Source organism: Miniopterus schreibersii (assembly GCF_964146895.1).
Source record: "Miniopterus schreibersii genome assembly, chromosome: 18".
Lineage (NCBI taxonomy): Eukaryota > Metazoa > Chordata > Mammalia > Chiroptera > Miniopteridae > Miniopterus > Miniopterus schreibersii.
The window spans coordinates 24,865,505-24,886,283 of NC_138121.1; the positions used below are offsets into that span (position 1 = coordinate 24,865,505).

Sequence of the window (20,779 nt, forward strand, 5' to 3'; positions counted from 1 at the left end):
TGTTAGTTTTTCAGTTGTGACCAATGTTCCATGGTTATGGAAGATATCCACATTAGAGGAAATTGGATAAAAAGTGTATGGGAACTCTACTTACTTAGGCAGTGTTCTGTAAGTGTAAAATTATTTCCCCCAAAGTGGGATGTGTGTGTGTATATGTGTGTATGTGTAGTGTATCTCAAACACGTTGAATAGAAAAAAATTGTAGAATAATTTATACAGAACAATCCTATTTATGTAAAAACATTTAAAATTGTATATTCTGTGAATACATATGTATATATGTAAATTCATAGAATACCTTGACAACATATATAACCTGTTATTGGTGGTTACTTGCAGCTGAGAATAGAGGTGGGAACAGGACTTAATGAGGAGATTCAAAGGGGCCTTGGCTTCGTCCATAATGCAGCACATTCTGTTAGAAGTGTGCAGCAAGAGCGTCCTTTGAAACTCAAATCAAACAGTCACTATCTGCTCCAGGCTTCAGTATTTCCTAGCCCTCCTTGGGTGCACAGGACTCTGGTCCCCACTGTGCTATGCCACGGACACAGCTGGTCTGATGGCCGTCCCCAAGGGTACCTGGGAAGTTGCTTTACCCAGGTATGCAGCAAGACTCCTGTGTGCTGTTTATGTGCCCAGGGTCCAAGTTTTTTCTCATTATTAGCTATTTTTTTTAATTCCAACTCAGAGGATAAAGAAAAAAAAGTCCCACTGTGAAAAGACGTGTTGAATTACAAAGAATAATAGGAAAGCCCAGCTAATTGTGAAGCCCTGCTATGTGGTATAATGGGTGTTAACAGCTGCTGCAGAATTTGCTCTGGCCAGGAGTGCACTGCCACATTAAACAACAGAAGGACCACAGCCCTGGGGGCATAGCTATGCAGCAGCACCTGGACAATTTTCAGGAGTTTATTGTAGTGTAAAGAGGGTCGACTGGAAACCCACTTGACTTGCCTGGAATGGCGTTGATGTGTGGCTGAGTTTCCCTTTGGGTTTGTGGCCATTGCACACCTCCTATCTCCCAAGCTTAGTGATGCTAAAGTGGACTGGGGTCCTTCTGAAATCCCACCTAGAAGCCAAGAAGCTGGAGAGGTGGTGGGTGATTCCAGAATCTTCTCTCTAGAGACTGACACCCTCTCCTGTGCTTTCTCCTCCAAGGTTCCTTCAAGTCCTGGCATGCCTTTGACACATGTAGAGATGTTGGACTTGGAGAAATAGCAACCTGGGTTTATTGGTGTTCTTGAAAACGGGTTTTTGAAAGAATTCCTATTAGTGTTATACGTTTAAAATATGTCTAGGAAGAAGGTGGTAAATAGACCCAGCCTTTCATTAACAATGGCAATCAGTGCCAGTTGTAATGAGTGTGGATGGTGATAAAATCTAAGTTAGTGGTCCTCAAACTTGAGCATGCCCCAGAATTGTCCAGAAGGCTTGTTAAAGCACAGATTGCTAGGTCCTCTCCCTGGGGCTCTGATTTAGGGGGTCTGGGTGGGGCCTGAGAATCTGCATTTCTGTCAAGTCCCCAGGTGATGCCATGCTGGTCCAGGAAAACATCTTGAGACCATTGTTCTAGGGAGAACAGGAGGCACATCAGTCTGGGGGGCACTGTACCTGGTGCAGCTGTGTAGCATTACTTCAAAGTGGACCCAGCTCTGAGGACCAGGAAGCGAGTTCAACAGATATGTTAAAAGCCAAGCCTTAAAAACAAAATTTTTGAGAAAGAGAGAAGATGCATAGTGCGAAGAGGAAGTGCTTACAGGCGCGACTCGCTCCTTTCCCAGGGAATGTCATTTAAATCTAGCAGCCAGCTCTAAGTGGAGTCTTGTCTGCAAGACCCTATTTCTGTGAGGTCTAGTGGTCAAGCTATGTCTGAGAAAGCAGGGAAATAAGCTGGACCTCACAACAGTGGGAAAGTTGCACCAAGGGAATTTCTGAGTCGAGAATTCATCTCTGTGTGCTTAGTGGCAGGTGGATAAATGGGAGGGGGCAATATCTGCCCCCAAAGAGCTTTCAGGACCATCTACCACCATGTTTCTACCCGAAGGTCTGGGATGCTGTCCTCCCAACCTTTGCTGAGCAGGGAAGGGTCAAGAAAGGAGAACAGAGTACAGAAGGCTCTTCCTGGTGGGTCCTCACCAGTGGGCCATGCCTGGTAGATCAGTGGGGCTGGAGATCCATTCTTGGGAAGCACTGCCTCTCTAGAGCTCTGGCAGGTGTCCCATGTTTATTTCCCATTAGATTGTTCTGGGTGATATGGCCTTTTGGAGAGGACCTGCCACCTGGGTGTGCTTAGGGGAGCAAGAAGGAAAGGTTTTAATCCTCATTTGAGCCGATGTGGCAAGAAGGATAGGGGGCATGACAGTGAACATGGAGGTAACAAGAGCAGTGTTTGCTCAGCTGCCCCTTCCCACAGTAGGTCTGTTTCCAGAGCACTTCTTTTTCCAAGCCAGAGAGGTTTGTGAAGGAGAAATTTGTTCCCTTAGGAATTTTCATAAAATATTATGTCTAAGATGCCTTTTATGCCTGGAGGTACGATCTTACCCGTTACTAACAATGGCATAATTTATTATTATCAGTATTGTTACTATCAGTATTGCAATCACTAGCTACTATTGATGGAGCCCCTACTACGTGCTTAGAACTGAATTTTGCACACACTATCTCATTAAACCCCCACCAACCTGGAGAATAAGTTGTGTTATCCTCATTATACAGATGAGGACATCGAGAGCCGAAGAGACCAAGCACCATGTTCAAGGTCACACATAGATCATTGGCCAAGCTAGGACCGGGACACATGTTTGTCTGGATAGTGGTGCCCTTCCTTAAACAAATGCTAGCCTTGGTTCCCACTGTATTCCAGGCACTGTGGTCCAGTGGTGAACCCAATATGCTGGACGTCATGGACCTTCCACGCAGCAGGATGTGGGGAGGGGGAAAATGGATTAAATCAAGCCAAGCAGCGACTAATGTAAATCTTTTCATCAAAAGATATTACATACTTTAATTTTAGTCTTGTTTTGGATGTTTTCTATTATCTTAAAGTGCAAACAGAGGTGTTTGACCAAAATTCTCAGTGGGTTTTAATAAAGAATATTTTAAATCAGGAAAACACCATATTGCCACAAAGCTCTCTGTCTTGCTCTTACTGGACTGTCATGGCAGAGGAACTTTGCCATGAAGGTCACACTGTCTTAGGCACCACTGCCACCTGGTGTCACACACTGGAATTGCAGGTTTGGTGGCCACAGGACTGGACTGGTGGGAGGGAAGCTGATTCCATTAGAAGGCACATTCCCAGTACTGGCCACCCAACCCCCCCAGGCACAGTTGACTATGTTCCAGTAGGTGCCTGTTCATTTGTACCAGGATCAGTATCAGTGTTCTTTTATCTGTGTGTTCCGAATGTCTATGGGGCTCCTGACTTTTAAATTATTGTTATAATCAAATTAGTGCTTGCAGATATTGATGATAAAGTGACATGAAATGTAGATGAATACTTGGGCAAACTCTAGAACCAATTTTTTCAAATGATAATTTCTCTTTAGGTGGACACCTTCAAATGCCATAAAAAAATAAAACAATATAATTTGGTTCCTAATTACCTCTCAACCTCACCTCCACTCAGACCACACTACATAGTGACATAGTTTCTGAAGTTTTCTAGCTTCTCTCTCACCTGCCTGCTGCCTCTATCTTCCCTGTTCTTTCTACTTGGAAATACCTTCTTCCATCTTTATCTTCTGAATTTATTCTTTAAGTGTCAAAGCAAGGCTAACAACCTATAGGGAATTATCTGAAAGTAAATTCAGAAGTGACAGGGTTGCATAGCAATGTCCCCAGGGAAATGGAAGATGGGTTCTGAATCCCACCTTAGCCTCTTTCATGGCTGTTACCATGGCCAGTTTACTTAATCTCTCTGTGACTCTGTGGTTTCATCCAGTAAGTGTGAATAATAATGTCCCCTGCCCCCTACATTGTTGTGAGGTTTTGTGTGGTTTTTTTTTAAAAAAGTGTGTAAAATGCTTGCTCAGCACTGAGGCTAGTACCTGGTAGAACCAATGGGGCAGGTGAAGATATATGTAAATACCCAGCACCTCCATCAGTGCCTGCCCAGTATAGGATTGTCGAACAAATGTTGTTGTTTTTTCCATTGCACATTTGGTCTTGCTTGTAGGGCGGGGGGGGAAACCTTGAGAGTTAAAAATAATATAAATGTCCAACGTTGAACTTGCTGGAGTTATTTCCCTCCCAGATCCATCACTGCAGTCCCGGTGAGCTTCCCCAGCTGTGAGCTGCAAAGATTTGCATGTCAGGATGAAAGGTGTTAAGCATCGTTGATATCTTTGGTGATGCTGCTTTACTTGAGTTCCTCAGGCACCTTTGTGTTAGCACCTGTGACTAGTGGATTGGTCACTGAGGTATGTTTGTAATGTGCTCGGTATGCCAGAGTCTTAAATGTCACTCTCTTTTCCTGACCAGGTAGTCGATAGTGACAGACCGGAAGGGTCCAAGTTCCGGCTCACTGGAAAGGGAGTAGATCAAGAGCCTAAAGGGATTTTCAGAATCAATGAGAACACAGGTAGCATCTCCGTGACACGGACCTTGGACAGAGAAGCGATTGCTACTTATCAAGTGAGTACCCCTCAAGTGCCCATCCTGCATGAAGAGCTGTGCTTGTCAACGATTGCTTTCTTCCCACTGAGCTCATTATGCCTGTGCTTCATCAAACCCAGGGCTGTACGACTTTTAAGTATGTCTCTGTGAGATCTGTGTGGCGTTGAACCCCAACAGGGCAACAATGAGGGCTCCTATCTTGTCATTGGAGCCCCTAGGCCTGCGTGAGATTTTGGGCACTGGAAAGCAAGAAGAGGGGCTCTGGGGGTATCTCAGAGGAGATCAGAACTCTTAGGGCAGCTTTGACTTTTCAGAGCAGTAAAAGGTGTAAACCCTTGGACCTGGTCATTTTAGTTCTAGAAATCTGTCCTAAGGAAATAGGAGGAAATTTAACTGGACTTTTATACAATGATGCTAAAGCAGGATGTGATCCATAAATGAAATCAAGTGCTAAATATTTAGCAATAAGGCAGTTAAATTAGGCACAATTTTGCAAGGAAGTTGTATACAACCATTTAAAATACTTTTAAAGAAATTCTACTTATATGGGGGAGATTCAAGACGTTGAATGGAAACAAACACATATGGCGTCCTCATTACAAATCAAGTGTTTGTACATATCGTGATGGAGGTACATTTGGGAAGACATACGATGCAAGAAAAATCTAAGGTTGATGGTTGGGTTTGGGTGTTATTGATTTTTAATTTCAGTTTTCTTTTTTCTACAATGTACTTAAATTACTTTTATATGGAGAATAAAAAACTAGTTGTGAAAGGATAGTTTCAGAAGTTGATACCCATTCAGGACTCAGAGACCAACATGGTTGCACTCAAATATTGGGGTGAGCAATACATCTCATATAGGCTGGAGGTCAGTCCCACCATAAAACACAAGTAACACTTGCTACCTACTCAGCTGGATTGCTGTGAGTTTCAGTGAGAAGGTAGTGTGAGGGCATTGGAGGTGTTAAAGTGCCGGACAGATATAGTGGCATGAGGGAAGTGTGTGGAATCCCCATCCTCCAGCATGCCTCATGCTAAGCCATGTGCTCAAGAGTCCTGGGTCCTTGGGGGAGGAGGATGCCTCCCTGGTCTGCCTCTCAGAAGCTTTGCCAAAGGGCAGATGCTGGGAGCATCTGCAGGGAATTCCATCTGTCAGAGATTGCCAAAGGGTGGACAGTGAGTCCGTAGTGCAAACCTGGGGGAAATCTGGTTGTTATAGAAACAAAATATTGGTGTCCTCAGAAAATCCCAGTCCACTGGCCTTGAGAGTGTCCAGCTGCTGCAGGAAAAACCAGCAGCTGACATGGGTAGGTGCCCTCTTCTCTTCCCATGCCTGTAATTGGAATATCCATTAATTTTCAGACACAAGGCTAAGGAGCGGTAAATTTTATAATCTTGTAGCATAGCGATGACGATGGAGAGCTCTAGGGTAACCAACTCCTATTCGAATCTCAGCACTGCTATTTGCTGAGCTGTGTGATCTCAGGCAACCCACTTACCCATTCTGATCTTTTGCTTCTCATCCAAAGTGAGCATAGTCCTGTCACCTCTAGGACTATAAAAGATGAAATAAAATTATTTTTTAAAATGTTTAGCTGAGGATGTAGCAATAAGTCATAGCTACTTTTATTAGGTTTTTCCTGAATATTTTTTAATGTTCTAGTTAAGTTCCGCACGTTTTTAATGTTGGTTTCCAGCCTTCAACCATGAGAAGGTTGATACTGCACACTTGTGGTTTTTTCTTCTGTTCTGACATGAACCAAATACCATGGCATTTCTTGCCCCTCTTTTAAGTATGAGAGAGAGATTCCTGGATGAAGCTGGATCTCAAGAACTCCCCCGTGGATTAAAGAGGTACAAGGTAAACAATAAAGATCTTCTTGGGAGTGTTCTGTAGCCTGAAATAGGATGAGTATGAATCAGAGAAAATGGGAAAGGCTGGTTGCCAGGAATGAGAAGGTGAATGAGAGGCTGAAAGACGACTTTTTGGTAGAAACCAGAGGAACTGTTTGAGGAACTGAAAAAGAGTTTCGATGCATCTATGGCTGTCTGATGTTTGTGGGATCCAAAAGTGGTTTAAAAATTAAAGTCCTCCTTTTGGGAGTCCTTTCACCTTCAGAGAGAGACTTCTGGGCACCATAGATCAGGACCGGCCTCAGTGGGAACTGGTGCCGTGTCTTACGAGAGGACCAGGGTGGCAATGGCCACACTGCAGCCTGGTTCTGAGCCACTCCTCACTAGCCTCACGAGGGTCCAGTTTCAAATGCCAGCTTTCCCCCTGCCTCCCACTCTTTAATTCAGCCTTTGTTCAGTTTTCTTCATGTCCTTGCTGAGGAAAGTCCCCTATTGCTCTGTGCTTGGTTCTCCTGTTTCTAGATTTAATGAGTACTTGTTAATATACTTTGAGCACAAGAATGTTACAATTCCAGTCCATTTTGAGTGCCTGTTTAGAAATAATTTACTATCTTAGTAGTACATTTAGATCCATCGTGTTCATGGTTGGTCATTATGGTTGGTAGCCAATGTGCTTCTTCAAAGAACTGCATCCTAGGTCTCCAATTCCCACATTTCAGTTCCCCCTCTTGCAACTTTAAAAAGCAGAGAGCATGTGGGCGAATGGGTTGCCACTGTAATTGCTCCAGTGTTGTTTCTTTTAAAGTAAAATGCTATTCACACGCAAGTCCACACTATTGTGTTAGCAGTTCCCGGATCCAACGAGAAAGCCTTTTGAACTAAACCGAGGGGACTTGCACAGTAAGAATTAATCTGGGGTAAATTTGTCCTTGGCCCCCACGTGCATCATCATTAAAGCTGCTGTTTATTGAACACTGTGTGGCTGATACTGTGCTAAATGCTTCGTATATGTTCTCTTATTTAATCCATTTCACACAAGAAACTTAAGAAGTAGATGGTAACACCATTTTTCAGATAAGCAAATAACTGTTAAATGACTTTCTCAAGGTCTCCCAGCTGGTATGTGTTGAATCTGGGATTCATATCCATTTCTCTCCACCTCCAGAGCCCTGCATTTTCAATCACTAGGAAACATGTCTTCCCATTTTACCCCCAACTCAACTCTGTAAATTCCTAGGCCTATTTCCCAGGAACCCCACTTAGTGGGCCTGGGAAGGGGAGTCTAACTGGCTAAATGATCTATTTCTTCTTAAACATCATCCCTTTCCATGACCCCCTGCCACTTGCCCACTCTCCCTACCCCAGCTCCCAAAAGGGCTTTCCAAGCTTCTGACCTAAAGTGGCACCCAGCAAAATAATTTAGCTCTTACAGTATCGGAAGCTGACATATTAATGCAAAGCCTCCTGAAATATTACTCATTATTATGCATTTTGCCAGCATTTGAATGATTTGTGAACTCTTCATTGGAATAAAGTACTGTAAAGGATTCATGAATGACCAAGTTTATGAAATTCTATAAAAATATTAGCAGGTGGTAATGATTCCCTCACACTGTGAATATAATCTGCTGGATGCAGATTTGTCAATATGGGAGGACAGGAGTGGAATGGGAGGCAGTCTGTTAGGCAGGTGGAGGGAGGTGGTGGAGGGTTTGGGCTGGGCTCAGCAGGGGCAGAGGTAAAACAAGGCAGGGCTGTGGTAGTGGGCTGGTGTCATGGGCAGGAGACCTTCACTCTGAGCTGTTGTCCAAAGTGGGAGATGCATCGAGAACTGAGAATGTCAGAACTGGGTGGGAGAAGAAAGGAGCACATGAAAGGAGAGGAAGAACTAACATTTATTGAGCACCTACTAAATACCCAAGAACTCCCTAGAGTTCTACATGCACCACCCTGTGAAACTGATTTATTCTCTTGTCTTTACCACTGCTTTAGCTGAGGGCCAAAGCGGTTCCCAAGATATATTATTGTTATTAATGTTGGTGTTAACATTTACTGAGCATTTACAACGTGCCAAGGCTCCATGCTGAATACCTAAATGATCATCTCATTTAATCTTCATAAAATGAGCTAATACTCTTATCATTCTCAATTATAGAGCTGGTACCTGGAACCACCTGTGTTCCTGGCCTCAGAACATGAGCAGGATTTCATTACCTCCTTCTGAGTATTTGTTCACATTTTCTGGGATATGGTTTGTTGTCCTTTGAGCCATTTTTTTGCACAAATTTGGATTTTGTGGTCAAGTGTGTTACCCCTGGCAGACAGGGTATCGTGGCTTGTGTGTGTGTGTGTGTGTGTGTGTGTTTCACTCATATGGCTCTGCCCTAATTCTAACCTAAATGTGTCTCCAATACAATTAGGCAGAAAGTACATCAAAGTGAAAAATGCTGCTCTTGTGCAGAAATACAAGTATCATAATGTTAATGATTGTAAGACAACTAGAAGGCGTAGATTTACCCCGATTAGAGTTCTTCAGGTGACCACCTATTTACAGTGATTTCCATGTTACACATGGACCATGCATGCATCACCTTGGTCAAGCTGTACTGCCCTTGGTAATGTTTGTGCTTGGAACGCTCCCCCAGCCCTTGCTTCAGGGACAAGCTGCATCCTTCATTGTCCAGCCTGGTCTCCCCCGTGGTCCTCTTTCTTAGTTGGGATTCTTGGTGGTGGTCCACAAAATCCTCTCAACTGATGTGCAAAGAAAAGGATTTATTAAAGGGCACAGCAGTTTATAGAATCAGCAGAAGGACCCCAGGCCTGGCTCATGTGCAGTACGACCAGACGATGGTGCCACAGGAAATCCCCGCCATACAGGATACTGTTCTAGGACAGGGTTCTCAACTCAGCATTACTGACATTCTGGGCTGGGTGAGTCTTTGTTATGGGGTCTGGCCTGTATGTTGCATCGTGTTTAGAAGCTCAGCTGGACTCTGACGACTAGATGCAAATAGCATCCCAGTTTCAGCCTTGACAATTAAAAATGTCTCCAGCCCAGCTGGTGTCCTCAGTGGTTGAGCATCAACCCATGAACCTGAAGATCAAGGTTCGATTCCCAGTCAGGGCACATGCCCGGATTGCAGGCTCTATCCCCAGCAGGGGGCGTGCAGGAGGCAGCTGATCGATGATTCTCTCTCATCATTGATATTTCTCTCTCTCTCCCTCTCCCTTCCTCTCTCTGAAAATAAAAACATTTTTTTAAAAATGTCTCCAAATACTGCCAATTGTTCCACGGGGCAGAATTGCCCCAGCTGAGAATCCTTTTCTAGAGGAGCCCTCACTGCTGCCACCTCTTGTTGTACTCTGCTCCTTTGGTAATCAGAATGGGGTGGTGGCAACCCTGCCTTGGCCATCCAGAAGAGCTGGGTGACTCTGACTCCATGCTTTCCAGCAAATCTGATCCCCAAGCAGAGCTGCTGCCTTATGTCCCCCATTTCCATCTCCAAGTCTCATGTAAGACATGGGCAGGGAAGAAGCTAGATTATGTGATGGGCTCTAAGGGGCCTGGGGTGGGTGTTGTCATCAACCACATCACCAAGTCATCAGTACAATTTTATTTTAAGAGGCAGCCAGTGGTGGGCATAGCTACCTGAGAGCAGGTAGCCAGTCCATGCTTGGGAGAGTGTGGCTTCACACCTATGATCTTAATTTCCAGTGGCATTATGGTCCCATCAGTAACACACATGGCCTAGGAAAGAGCCCTAATTGGGAGGAGACACAGAACTTGGGTTAAAGCAGGCTTTGGAATCTGACCTACTGAGGTTAGAATCTTGACTCTGTGACCATATGAAGCTGCCATTTTTATAAGTGATTATTGGTCATTTCATGGTTTGCCCTGGCATTTTTGGCAAGTTACTCCATTCTCAGCCTCTGTTTTCTCATCTTTAGAAAGAGGGTGAGGCTGCCGCCCCATCTCCTGGTGCTGCTGTGGTTAGTAAGCAGGGTGTGTGAGGGCAGCGCTCAGCACAGCCACTAAGTGTTGGGGAGCCATCACCTCATGTAGAAGCTCTTGCAGATGAAATGGAGGTGAAAGCAGTTGCCAGGATCCAGCTAGCAGTTACACAGTTAGATGTTAGTGTCACATCGTAGAAGGAAATCACCTAAATGTGGACCCCTAGACCAGCATCAGAATCTGGGAACTTGTTACAAACGCAAATTCTCAGGCTCCCACCTCAGACCTACTGGATAAGAAACTCCGCCCCGCATTCTGGGCATTAGCAGGCTTTGTAGGTGGTTCTGATGCTCGCTGACATTTGAGAACCCCAGGTCTAAAAAACACTCTTAAGTGTTAACACCCCTGCAGCTGGCTTGATTCATTCATTTGCCTCAGTGAAAGTGGCCTTTGAACCAATTCCATTACAGTGCTGCTGGGGTAATACAGTTGTGCCTCAAAGGGGCTTGTTTCTCCAGGTGTTCCGGTACAGCAATTGAACACCCTCTGTATCCAATCTATATTCTTCAAAACTGTCTTTGTTTTTGTCTCGTTAATGGCGCCTAAGAGCTGGGCACATTTGTCCCTGGCTGCTTTGCTCCACCCTGTCTAGACTTTGGATGACTGTTGAAAGCCACATGACTGGGCGTTTGCTATTTCTCAGGAGCCAGCCTTTTAGGCTGGAGATGAAAGTGTCTTCAGAAGATCTGAGCCAGTACAGGCAAAGATGATTCCTGATAGGAAGATGCTGGCCCTGGCGTCAGCAGAACCAGCTCTTTGGCCTTATTAGATGTACAAGCTTGAGTAAGTTATTTATGGTTCTCAAACTTTGCTGCACCCTAAAATCATCTGGGGAGATTTTAAAGCCCCTGATGACCATGTTGCTCTCCATACCTGTTAAATTAGGATATCTTGGACTTGGACCAAGCATCAGTATGTTTATGAAACTCTCCAGGTGTTTTCACTGTGAAGCCAAGTTTGAGAACCACTGAGTTAATATAACTCGTCTGGGCCCCAGTTTGTTCATAGTTAGGAGTGGGGACAATGACATCAACCAGGTAGGTCTCTTATGAGCTTCAAATGAGATAATATACGTAGGACTTTTTAGCACTTAGTAGAAAATCAAAGATCTTATTTCCCCTCAATAAACTGCTGGACTCTGAGCAAATGTCTTAAACTAACAACTTTCCGATGTCGCTTTTGACACAAGCTCTTAAAAAACTGAAATGCAGAGAAGCAGAATTTGATAAACAAATGAACAGATTGTCTTCTGACTCACTTTAGGAAAAAAATGATTCAGGATTTGGCCACCGCCTCTCCCTACCCCAGTACCTCCGAGCATCTCCATCTGACTCTCTCCAGCTGGGCTCCTCACCTTTCCAGGCACTTCATTTTGCAGCCTGCCTTATCTGTCAGGTGCAGCTGGTGAAACTGAGGCATGAAGAAGTTAAACGACATTGTCGAGGCAGCTGTAGACCGGGATTAGAGTGCCGAGGTGCTCCCGACTGATTATTTGGTCCACTAAGCAAAGCTGCTGCTTCACTCAGGTTGATGTCAACATATCTTCCTAGAGGTCATCAGCTTGCAAGAGGTTTAAGTTGAATCTTGGCAGGTACCTGTGCCCTCCCTCGACTTCGCCCTCCCCGCACCCTCCCCACACTGGGCCTGGCTTCCAAGGCCCCTGGCCCCTGGGCTGGGCCTGCCACATGTTCATGGAATGAATAAGCGTGTGATGATCGGGTTTTTTCTTGCTTTAGTTTTCTTACTACAACCAAATCTTCATCATGGCTGCTTTTTCAAATGACTTGGTGGCATTTTTTTCTCTAAGGTGCTGAAGAATCACAACACATCAGAACTTCAAGGGCCGTTAGACTCATTTTATCTAACCTGCAGAATTTACAAATAAGAGCAAGTTAAATAATTGGCTAACTACTGAAAATACATTATTGATATTTCATTATCTGGCAATAATGGATATTGTGGCCAAAGCCTCTGGGTCCAGATCCTGCAAGCACAGAGCAGACATCCACTCACCACTCACCCTTCAGTATTTGCATTCATCAATAGGCATAAAGATTTCTTTTCACTTGGTAAAAATGAGCAGGGCAGGGAAGGAGGAGTTTGTCTGAGGCCTGGCCTAGGAGGAGAGAGGAGCAAGAGAAGATAGAAAGAGGCTGTCCTCCCGCCCTTGGGGGTTTGACACTCCTGGGTTGGAGGTCAGAAAATGGGGGAAAATGTTTTTCTGAGATAACGTGCAAAGATGGATGTGAGGACCAGAAGCTAATTAAACCTGTCACCAAAGACCGGGTAAGATTCTGGGTTCGAGCACTGTGGCTGTGAGGCCAAGTGTCAGAAGGTGATGCAGTTGGACAGTGAACCCTCTCCCCACCCAGAGACTCCTACAGCACTTTGGCAAGAGAAGAGTTGGAAACTAGGGGTGGGTCACCATGGTGAAGCTCTCTGGGGGCCCAGACAAGGGAGGAAGAAGCTGACATTGACCCAGGGGCCCTTGTGAAGCCAGCCTTGGCCCTCCCACTAAATACCTGAGGAATAATGTCATAATGGGGACTGTGCTCCTCTTGAGCAGGTCAGAACCCTGAGGCCCTGTGATAGGATATAAAAGCAAATGGTCCTCATCTGAGGCTGGGGAGCTGCTGACTGATGGGTTACCCATCTCAGTTCTGGCCGGCCCACTGCTTAATGTTTAATTAGAGCAGATTGCTTCATCACTATAGATTTGAAACTGGGAGAGTCTGTGGGCAAAACCCCAGAATAAGAAGAAAAGCATGGAGGAGCACACTTCCCCACTGAGCCTTCTCTCCCAGCCCGGGGAAGTAAGAGGGAAATGGGAAAACACTTACAGATAGGCAACTTGGGACCACCAGGATGAGTGCATTTCAGGGGCAGCACCCGTCCAGCAGCCCAGCTTAGACATGATACCCCTTGGTGACGGGCAGATGTCACAGGATTTTAGGCTGAAGAGTGACATGATCACATCTGGGTTTTGCACAGACTGGTTGCTGGCAGAGAACTGAGGACAAGTGGGAGGTGGGGAGTCCTGTCTATGGGTTGCTGAAGCCAGAGGAGCACATATCTGGCCATTCTCACCAAGGAAGACGGGAGGTGAACCCAAACTCACAGTAAAGATACAAAGTGTACTTTGGGGTGAGATGGAAAATCGGGGGCCAGGTACTGCCAGGCCTTGCAGGGTAGGATAAGGAGTTGGATTTTATTCTAAGGAAGCCTAGGAGGGTTTTCAGCAAGGGAATGACATCTAATTTGCATTTAGGAAGATTTGTTTGAGCAATAACAACATTCACAAAATGTCAGCAGTAACATTTAAATTGTCATTAAATAGAAATTAATTCAATAATGCATTCATTTGTTGAGACGCCACTATGTACCAGGTGCTGGGGGAGAGAGAGAAAAGATAAAGCTGTACCTTCCCCAAGCTTAGCCTCAAAGTGCTCTCCTGGACAGAGTAACCAGTAAACTTTTCATTCTGAATCCGTGTGTGGCGTGGGGTGGGGTGGGGTGTTTTATGTGTTGTCTGTCCTTCCCACTTAGTCTGGCTCAATCTCCAGGCCAAGTGAACATTCTGTTAAAATTCCAAGCTTTTAGCTCTTTCTTCTCTAGGGGTTTATCAGTGGGCTATCTCGAAATTATTTATTAAACACAGTTGCCCGAGCTGTTAGCTGTTGATGCATTTGATTGGCATCTGTTTTAAGAACTTTATTATGAAGAAGGCTTATCTTTGCCTTGCAGTAAGGCATTAGATGCCGAAAAATCATTTCCATAGTATTTTTCTTTCTTCTGAAAGTTGAGAAGTTTGCATAATGGGCTCTTTTAAACAAAGGCCATCTTTTCTGGTATCTTATTGGAAAAAATAAATACTCTGTAAAAAGGACTTAACTGTGCCTTGTCACTTGTGGGTGCTCATTCCCTGCGTGCAACGGGGACCTAACTCAACCCTGTTCAGTATGCCAGACCAGGCACTGCAAAGGTGGACTAAAGTGAAAGCTGACACACAGAACGCATCCTCATTAAGTGATGGCTTCTCTTGTCAAGTAGTGCTAATGGGACCAGGTGGGCCACGTTTGACGGTAAGAGATCAGGAGGAGAGCTCTGTGCTCTTTGGAAGCTGGTCATAGCCCTCTGGCTTGGGTCCGCATTCCATTGATGAGGAACTCCTGGGGGATAGCACAGGTAAATGTGGTAGATCTGAGGCGGAGGTCTTGGCCAGCTGGTCATAAAAGCTCAGGAAATTGGGTGACTGGCATTTCACAATTATTTATGAATACATTTTCTGTTCCTTTTGAGTTTTTAACGCAGAGCCTCATCATGAACTTGACACACTACGACAGCTGAGTTGAATAGCTGCAACGGTGTGGCCCTTGAAGCCAGAAGTCTTTCTGCCACATTACAGAAAATGTATGCAGACCCCTGGACTAGATGGGCCCTCATATCCCTCGGGAATCGATAACCTGATTTTGAGAGTTTTGACATCTTGGTCCCCAAAAGGGAGATTTCAGAGGAAAGGCTAAATGTGTGTTATCCTTATATGATGGCCATGTGAGCTGGCCCAGAGGTGAGCTAAGTCCATTCAGGGACAGGCTCCCCAGAGGCATTTTCATGGAGGCTCACAGTGAACACACATTCCCAGAACAAGCGCAGGGACTGCCCGGGTTCACCGGCACACTGCTTCCTGAGTTAATGAAATAGTAGTTGAAAAAGGCTTTGCAAAGGGGGAATGACTGTGCAGGTGTAGCGTACAAGATGAAGTTTATCATCGTTTCTTTTCCCTGGCCTTTCACCCCTCAGACCACTGCTCAGAAGGCTGTGTGCAGGCCTGAGCTGCCTGTAGGAGCTGTCCTACCTGTGGGCTACACCTGCCTCTTACTCTGAGTAACACAATAACAACATGATAATAATGACGCTTTGTGGCTTTTGCTCAGCCTTTATGGACAGTAATTCTTACATTGACTCAATGAGTTATGTACCTTTATTAGTTTTCTATTTCTGCCATAACAAATTATCACAGACTTGGTGGCTTAAAACAACACAAATTTGTTATCTTACAGTTCTGGAGGCCAGAAGTCAAATATGGATCTCACTGGGCTAAATAAAATGAAGGCATCCAAAGACAGGGCTGATTCCTTCTGGAGGCTCTGGAGAGAATTAGATTCCTGGCCTTTTCCAGCTTCTAGAGGCCACCCACATGCTTTGGCCGTGGTCTGTCTTCAAAGCCAGCAGTGGTGAGCTGACCCTGACACTGACCACATCTTTTTGGTTCTCTCCACCCCTTCCCTACCCCTTTTAAGGACTCTGTGATTACATGGGACCCACTTTAAACCTCATTATTTTAAAGTCAGCTGATTAGCAGCCTTAATTCTATCTGCAACGCAATTCCTTTTTGCCATGTGACCTAGCATATTCACTGGTTCTAGGCATTAGGATGTGGAAATTCTGGAGAGCCATTAGTCTACCTGTCACTGCACCTCCTGTTGTTGATGAGGTTATAGAGGCATAGAGTGGGCTATGCAAAATCACACAGCTGGTAACAGGTGATCTTAACCTTTCACCCCAGCTACAGTCACCTCCAGAACCTGGGGATGATGGTATAGCCAGCAGCATGAGCAAGGGGCTCCCCTCTTCTGTTGGCTGCAAATAGGGTGATAACTAGATAGGTAACTCTCAGTGGACCCTTGATGGTTCTCTCTTAAGGGCTGGAGGCAGTTTGTCACCTCTCTCATGTGTTTTCCTACCAGAGCACAAATGTCCAGGCCTCTTTTACACTTTCCTCATTTCCCTGAAGTGTCATCATGATCATTTTCTTCAGACCATGTGAGACTCAGGGAATGGTCAGACACTTGATTTTCATCTGTGTTTGGAGCAGTCTCAGACTCAGCTACTTCGGATCCATCACTTAGCATGAAGTGAGCCCTAATTAGTGACCTGCTCTGAAGCGCTCTTATCCACTGAGAGGCAGGAGGACTGGATGGAGTATTGATTACTTAGCTTAAGTTGGCAGGTACCAGCACACCTAGTCCTGACCTTGAACTAGTCTTCACTTTAGAGAAAAGCACCTGAGCGTTGGACTCCCCCGACAGCTCCAAGTCCAGGTTCCTCCCCCAGTGCAACTTATACAAAATAGCAACAGCCAAGCCCCACTACATACTGACTGTATCAGGCTCAGATCAAGTGCATTTCGTGGGCAGTGTCTTCAAATGTAAGTGCCCACTAGCATGCCAGGCCACTGCTCTAGGCGAGAGGGATTTGAGAAAGAACAGGACACATTTGCCGCCCTCTCAAGAGCTTATCCTCCTAAGAACCTTGACAGTAGAAATTGTTCTGTGTAATTTTCTTTTTTCTTTAAATATATTTTTGTTGATTTCAGAGAGAGGAAGGGAGAAGGAAAGAAACACCAATGAGAGAGAGTCATTGATCAGCTGCCTCCTGCACGCTCCCTGCTGGGGACCGAGCCCGCAACCCGGGCATGTGCCCTGACCAGGAATCGAATCCCAATCCCCTGGATCGTACGTCGATGCTCAACTGCTGAGCCATGCTGGCCAAGCAATGTTTTGTGCATTTTTCATGTGGAGAAATAAAGCTGGTTACATAGCTGGCAGATGAAAGAGCCAAGTGACACACCCACTGCCACCTCCTTCAGAGCCCAGGCTCCACACCCTGGCTCTGTCACACGTCTTTAAATGTTCAGTTTGCTCACTGTAAACCAGTAGCTTTCAATGGGGAGTGATGTTGGCCTCCAAAGGACAGTTGGCAATGTTGGGGGACAATTTTGGTTGTCACAACTGGGGAGGGGTGGTACTAGCATCAAGGGGGAAGGCCAGGGATGCTACTAAGCATCCTACAATGCACAGGACAGCCCCCACCACAAAGAACCATCCATCCCCAAATGCCAGGAGTGCCACTGCTGAGAGACCCCAGTGTAAATGAGAGCAGTAAAGCCCATCCTGCAGGGTTGCTGGGAGCTCTCTGTGCTCAAATGTGGGAGCCTTCCATCTAGCCAAGCTCTGACTTAACCAACCAGACCTCATTTCAGCAGAGTCTTGGCCTGTTAGGGCTCCACCTGGCTAGAGAACCCCCCTTAATTAGAAACACTAGTACTATGATTCTAGCAGAACTCACCCATGCTCATTTTTTATTGTGTGGTGGTTTTAATTTTTTTTTCTCATTGCAGAAGACAAATTCCATTTCCTTACCCCTGAGGGAAAACTAATTCCAGCAAAGGCCATTTGTCTTTGGTACCTTAAGATCTAGATAATTTACTGCAAGTTTATTTTCATTGAAAATTATGTAGATATAATTCAGAAACACAATTTCCAACTATGTGGCACACTTAAGCAGATTATATTTTAAGTGTTTACATATATACATACGCATATATATATATATATGTATATATAGAGAGAGAGAGAATATATGCTGGAATGTACATTTCTCAAAGACACTTTTTTTTAAATAATTCTCTGCCTTTGAAATCCTCAGACTTCTTTGCTTTGAAGTGCTGAAGGATTCAGGTATTTTCCAAATGGATATTGTGTTATGTTATGAGTTGTCATTTAACTGCAATTCAAACTCATGACATTTTCTACAGCTTATATGATTAATTCAGAAATAATTTGCATTTTAAATGCATTCATGATATTTAACCAGTGATTCTAAATATACTTATTTTAAGCCCAGTAGAATCACCAACCTCTGCAGTGTGTGGACCCCTCCTCCAGCAATTACATGGACTAAAGAAGATGTAGATATTAATATAGAATAACTTTTCCAAACTCTTTCTGGGAAACATAAGAACTGAGCGATACCCTCACACACACACACAAAATGCTCACTCGGGACCACTGGGGAAACAATGAAAATTTAGGAAACCTCAAAAACTATAATTGCTTCTTTAAAATTCACAGTACACATTTGATACAATAAGGTGTTTTAAAAACCTGCAGTTGAGAAACTTGTTTAAGCCAACATATTCCACGCTTTTAAAAACCAAACCTTTTAATCAAGGTTCTCCTCTAAGAACTATTAACCATTATGGAAATCACACTTTAGATAATGTTGGTGAGAAAATTTTAATTAATGGGAGCAGAACAAAATAGTGTGATGGTGCCTGCTGGGTGCCAACCTGCCTTCCTGAGAGGTTGCATGGTCAGCTGTTTTGGGAAGACTGTTGTGGAGACAGTTTAGCATCAACTTTCTCCACTAATGTAGATTCCTTAAACTTATAGTTGTTTCCACTCATCTAGAGGTAAGGGTGTCCCTGAACTGATGGATAAACAAATGTGTTCTGAACGTACAGTGGGGTATTTTTCAGCCACAAAAAGGAATGAAGTACTGATCCATGGTATAGTATGTATGCTGAGTGCAAGGACCCAGACACGAAAGGTTACATCTTGTCTGAATCCAGTGATATGAAATGTCCAAGACAGGTCAATTCATAGGGACAGAAAGCTTGTCATTGGTTGTCAGGGCCTGTGGGGGAGGAGAGACTAGGCAGTGACTACTAATGGGCTCACGGTTTCCTTTTGGGGTGATGGAATCATTTTGGAACTAGACAGAGGTAGTGGCTGCACAATATTGTGAAGCACCAAATGCCACTGAATTGTTCACTTTAAAACAGTTAATTCTGTGCTATTTGAATTTTACCTCAATTTTTGAAAAATCATGAAAAGTAAAACATAGGGAAGGGAGAGTGACAGGACAGGAAAACCCAGGTGTAAAGATAAGCAGGGAGAGGGCAGGGCAGAGGGGGGTAGGGAAAAAACCAAGGGGATGTCCCACACATTCTCCATGGCAGCTTGGAAACTTGTCCATGTCTCGTGACGATTTGAGGAAATTCTAACCCAGAGAGATGTTCAGTATACAAGAGTGGCCATTGAGAGAAGGTAGAAGAGCAGTGCCTGCCCACCTCAGCAGAAAGCTGGCTGGGCCCCCACACCATGGCGATGTGTTGATGACCACAACCCGGTGACCCATGCATATACCTTTGCCCCTGAGGCAGAAGCGAGTGACTGAAACTACAGGAGCTGGACACTCAGGACGCTCTATTTGTGGTGGCCCCTTCTGAGGCCCTGTACCCACTGTTGTACTGTGACTTTTATTCTTTTGATTAAAGAGGATCCCCAAATGGCACAGACTTCAGCTTCTCCACACCCTGGATCAACCCCTGTGACCTAGCCTAGGGGAGCTAGGCTGAGGAGCCATCCCACTTCTGTTCTGACATTGTTAAACCTCACGTTCATTAGTACCTCCTACAGGTTAGCCCTTTATATTTCAGAGAAGGACCAGACCAGTGGGTCCAATAGAACTTCCATAATGATGGAAATGTTCTGTACCTTTGCTATCCAATATGGGGTAGTTCAACACGGTGGCTATTGAGCACTGGAACTGTGGCTAATGCAGCTATGCACAGAATCTTTTAACTTTATTTAGTTAAATTTAAATCTTCAAATGGCTGGTGGCTTTTGTTTTGGAGAGTGCAGCCTAGGAAGTCATGCATGAGGTGCCATCTTTAGCATCCCACAGGTCTGTGTTTTAAAATCAGCTTTACCTCTCACCAGTATAATTTGGGGCAAGTTGCTTAACCTGTAAGCCTTAGTTTCCACATCTGTAAAAAGAAATGTGAGGACCTACTTCCTGGAGCTGTTGTCAGGATGAAATGAGATACTGCATCTTATGCACAGAACTGGGCATCTGATAACCACTTCGGTGTGGTTTTTTTGTGCGTGTGTTTTTTTAATATATCTTTATTGATTTCAGAAAGAGGAAGGGAGAGGGCAAGAGAGACAGAAACATCAGTGATGAGAGTCACTGGCTGCCTCGTGCTTGCCCCCTACTGGGGATCGAGCCCACAATCCAGGCACATGCCCTGACCGGAATCAAACCAGGATCTGGAGCCACACCGGCCAGGCCATTGTGTGTCATTTGATATTGGTAATTAATCCGTGCTTTGCATGATGGGTGGTGCTTTAAAGAAACGAGGCTCAGAGAGGTGAAACAACTGTGCTCAGGGTTGTATAAGCAGGGGCAGAGGACTATGGGGATTTCTTCCCATATGATCCCGTGTCAGAGTCCACCAGCTTGCTGTCACCCTGTGGTCCCTCCCCTTGGAACTCTGGTTACAGAGTTCATCTTCCCCTGGAGAATGAGATGGGGACTGAGGAATGGGTCTTGTTTTTCCCCATAAGCTGGTCCATTAAGTTTGAGCTGCTCTGTTCTGTATTGAGATGGGATTTCTATAGGAGTTGAAATCCTAGGGAAGATGTGTGTGTGAGTGGGTTTCTGTCC

The 20,779-nt window shown here is 44.8% G+C and overlaps 1 protein-coding gene across 2 annotated transcripts in view; it reads left to right on the forward strand.

Annotated features, from left to right (window-relative positions):
- The window catches only part of CDH13 (cadherin 13), a gene marked incomplete at its 3' end in the record, with an annotated part of 902,539 nt that overhangs the window by 476,067 nt on the left and 405,693 nt on the right, over positions 1–20,779 (forward strand). For both annotated transcript variants that reach the window (XM_081117876.1, XM_081117875.1), the window contains exon 5: positions 4,483–4,635. In XM_081117876.1, the coding sequence (XP_080974002.1) occupies positions 4,483–4,635 (153 nt within the window). The remainder of the gene's footprint in view (positions 1–4,482; positions 4,636–20,779) is intronic.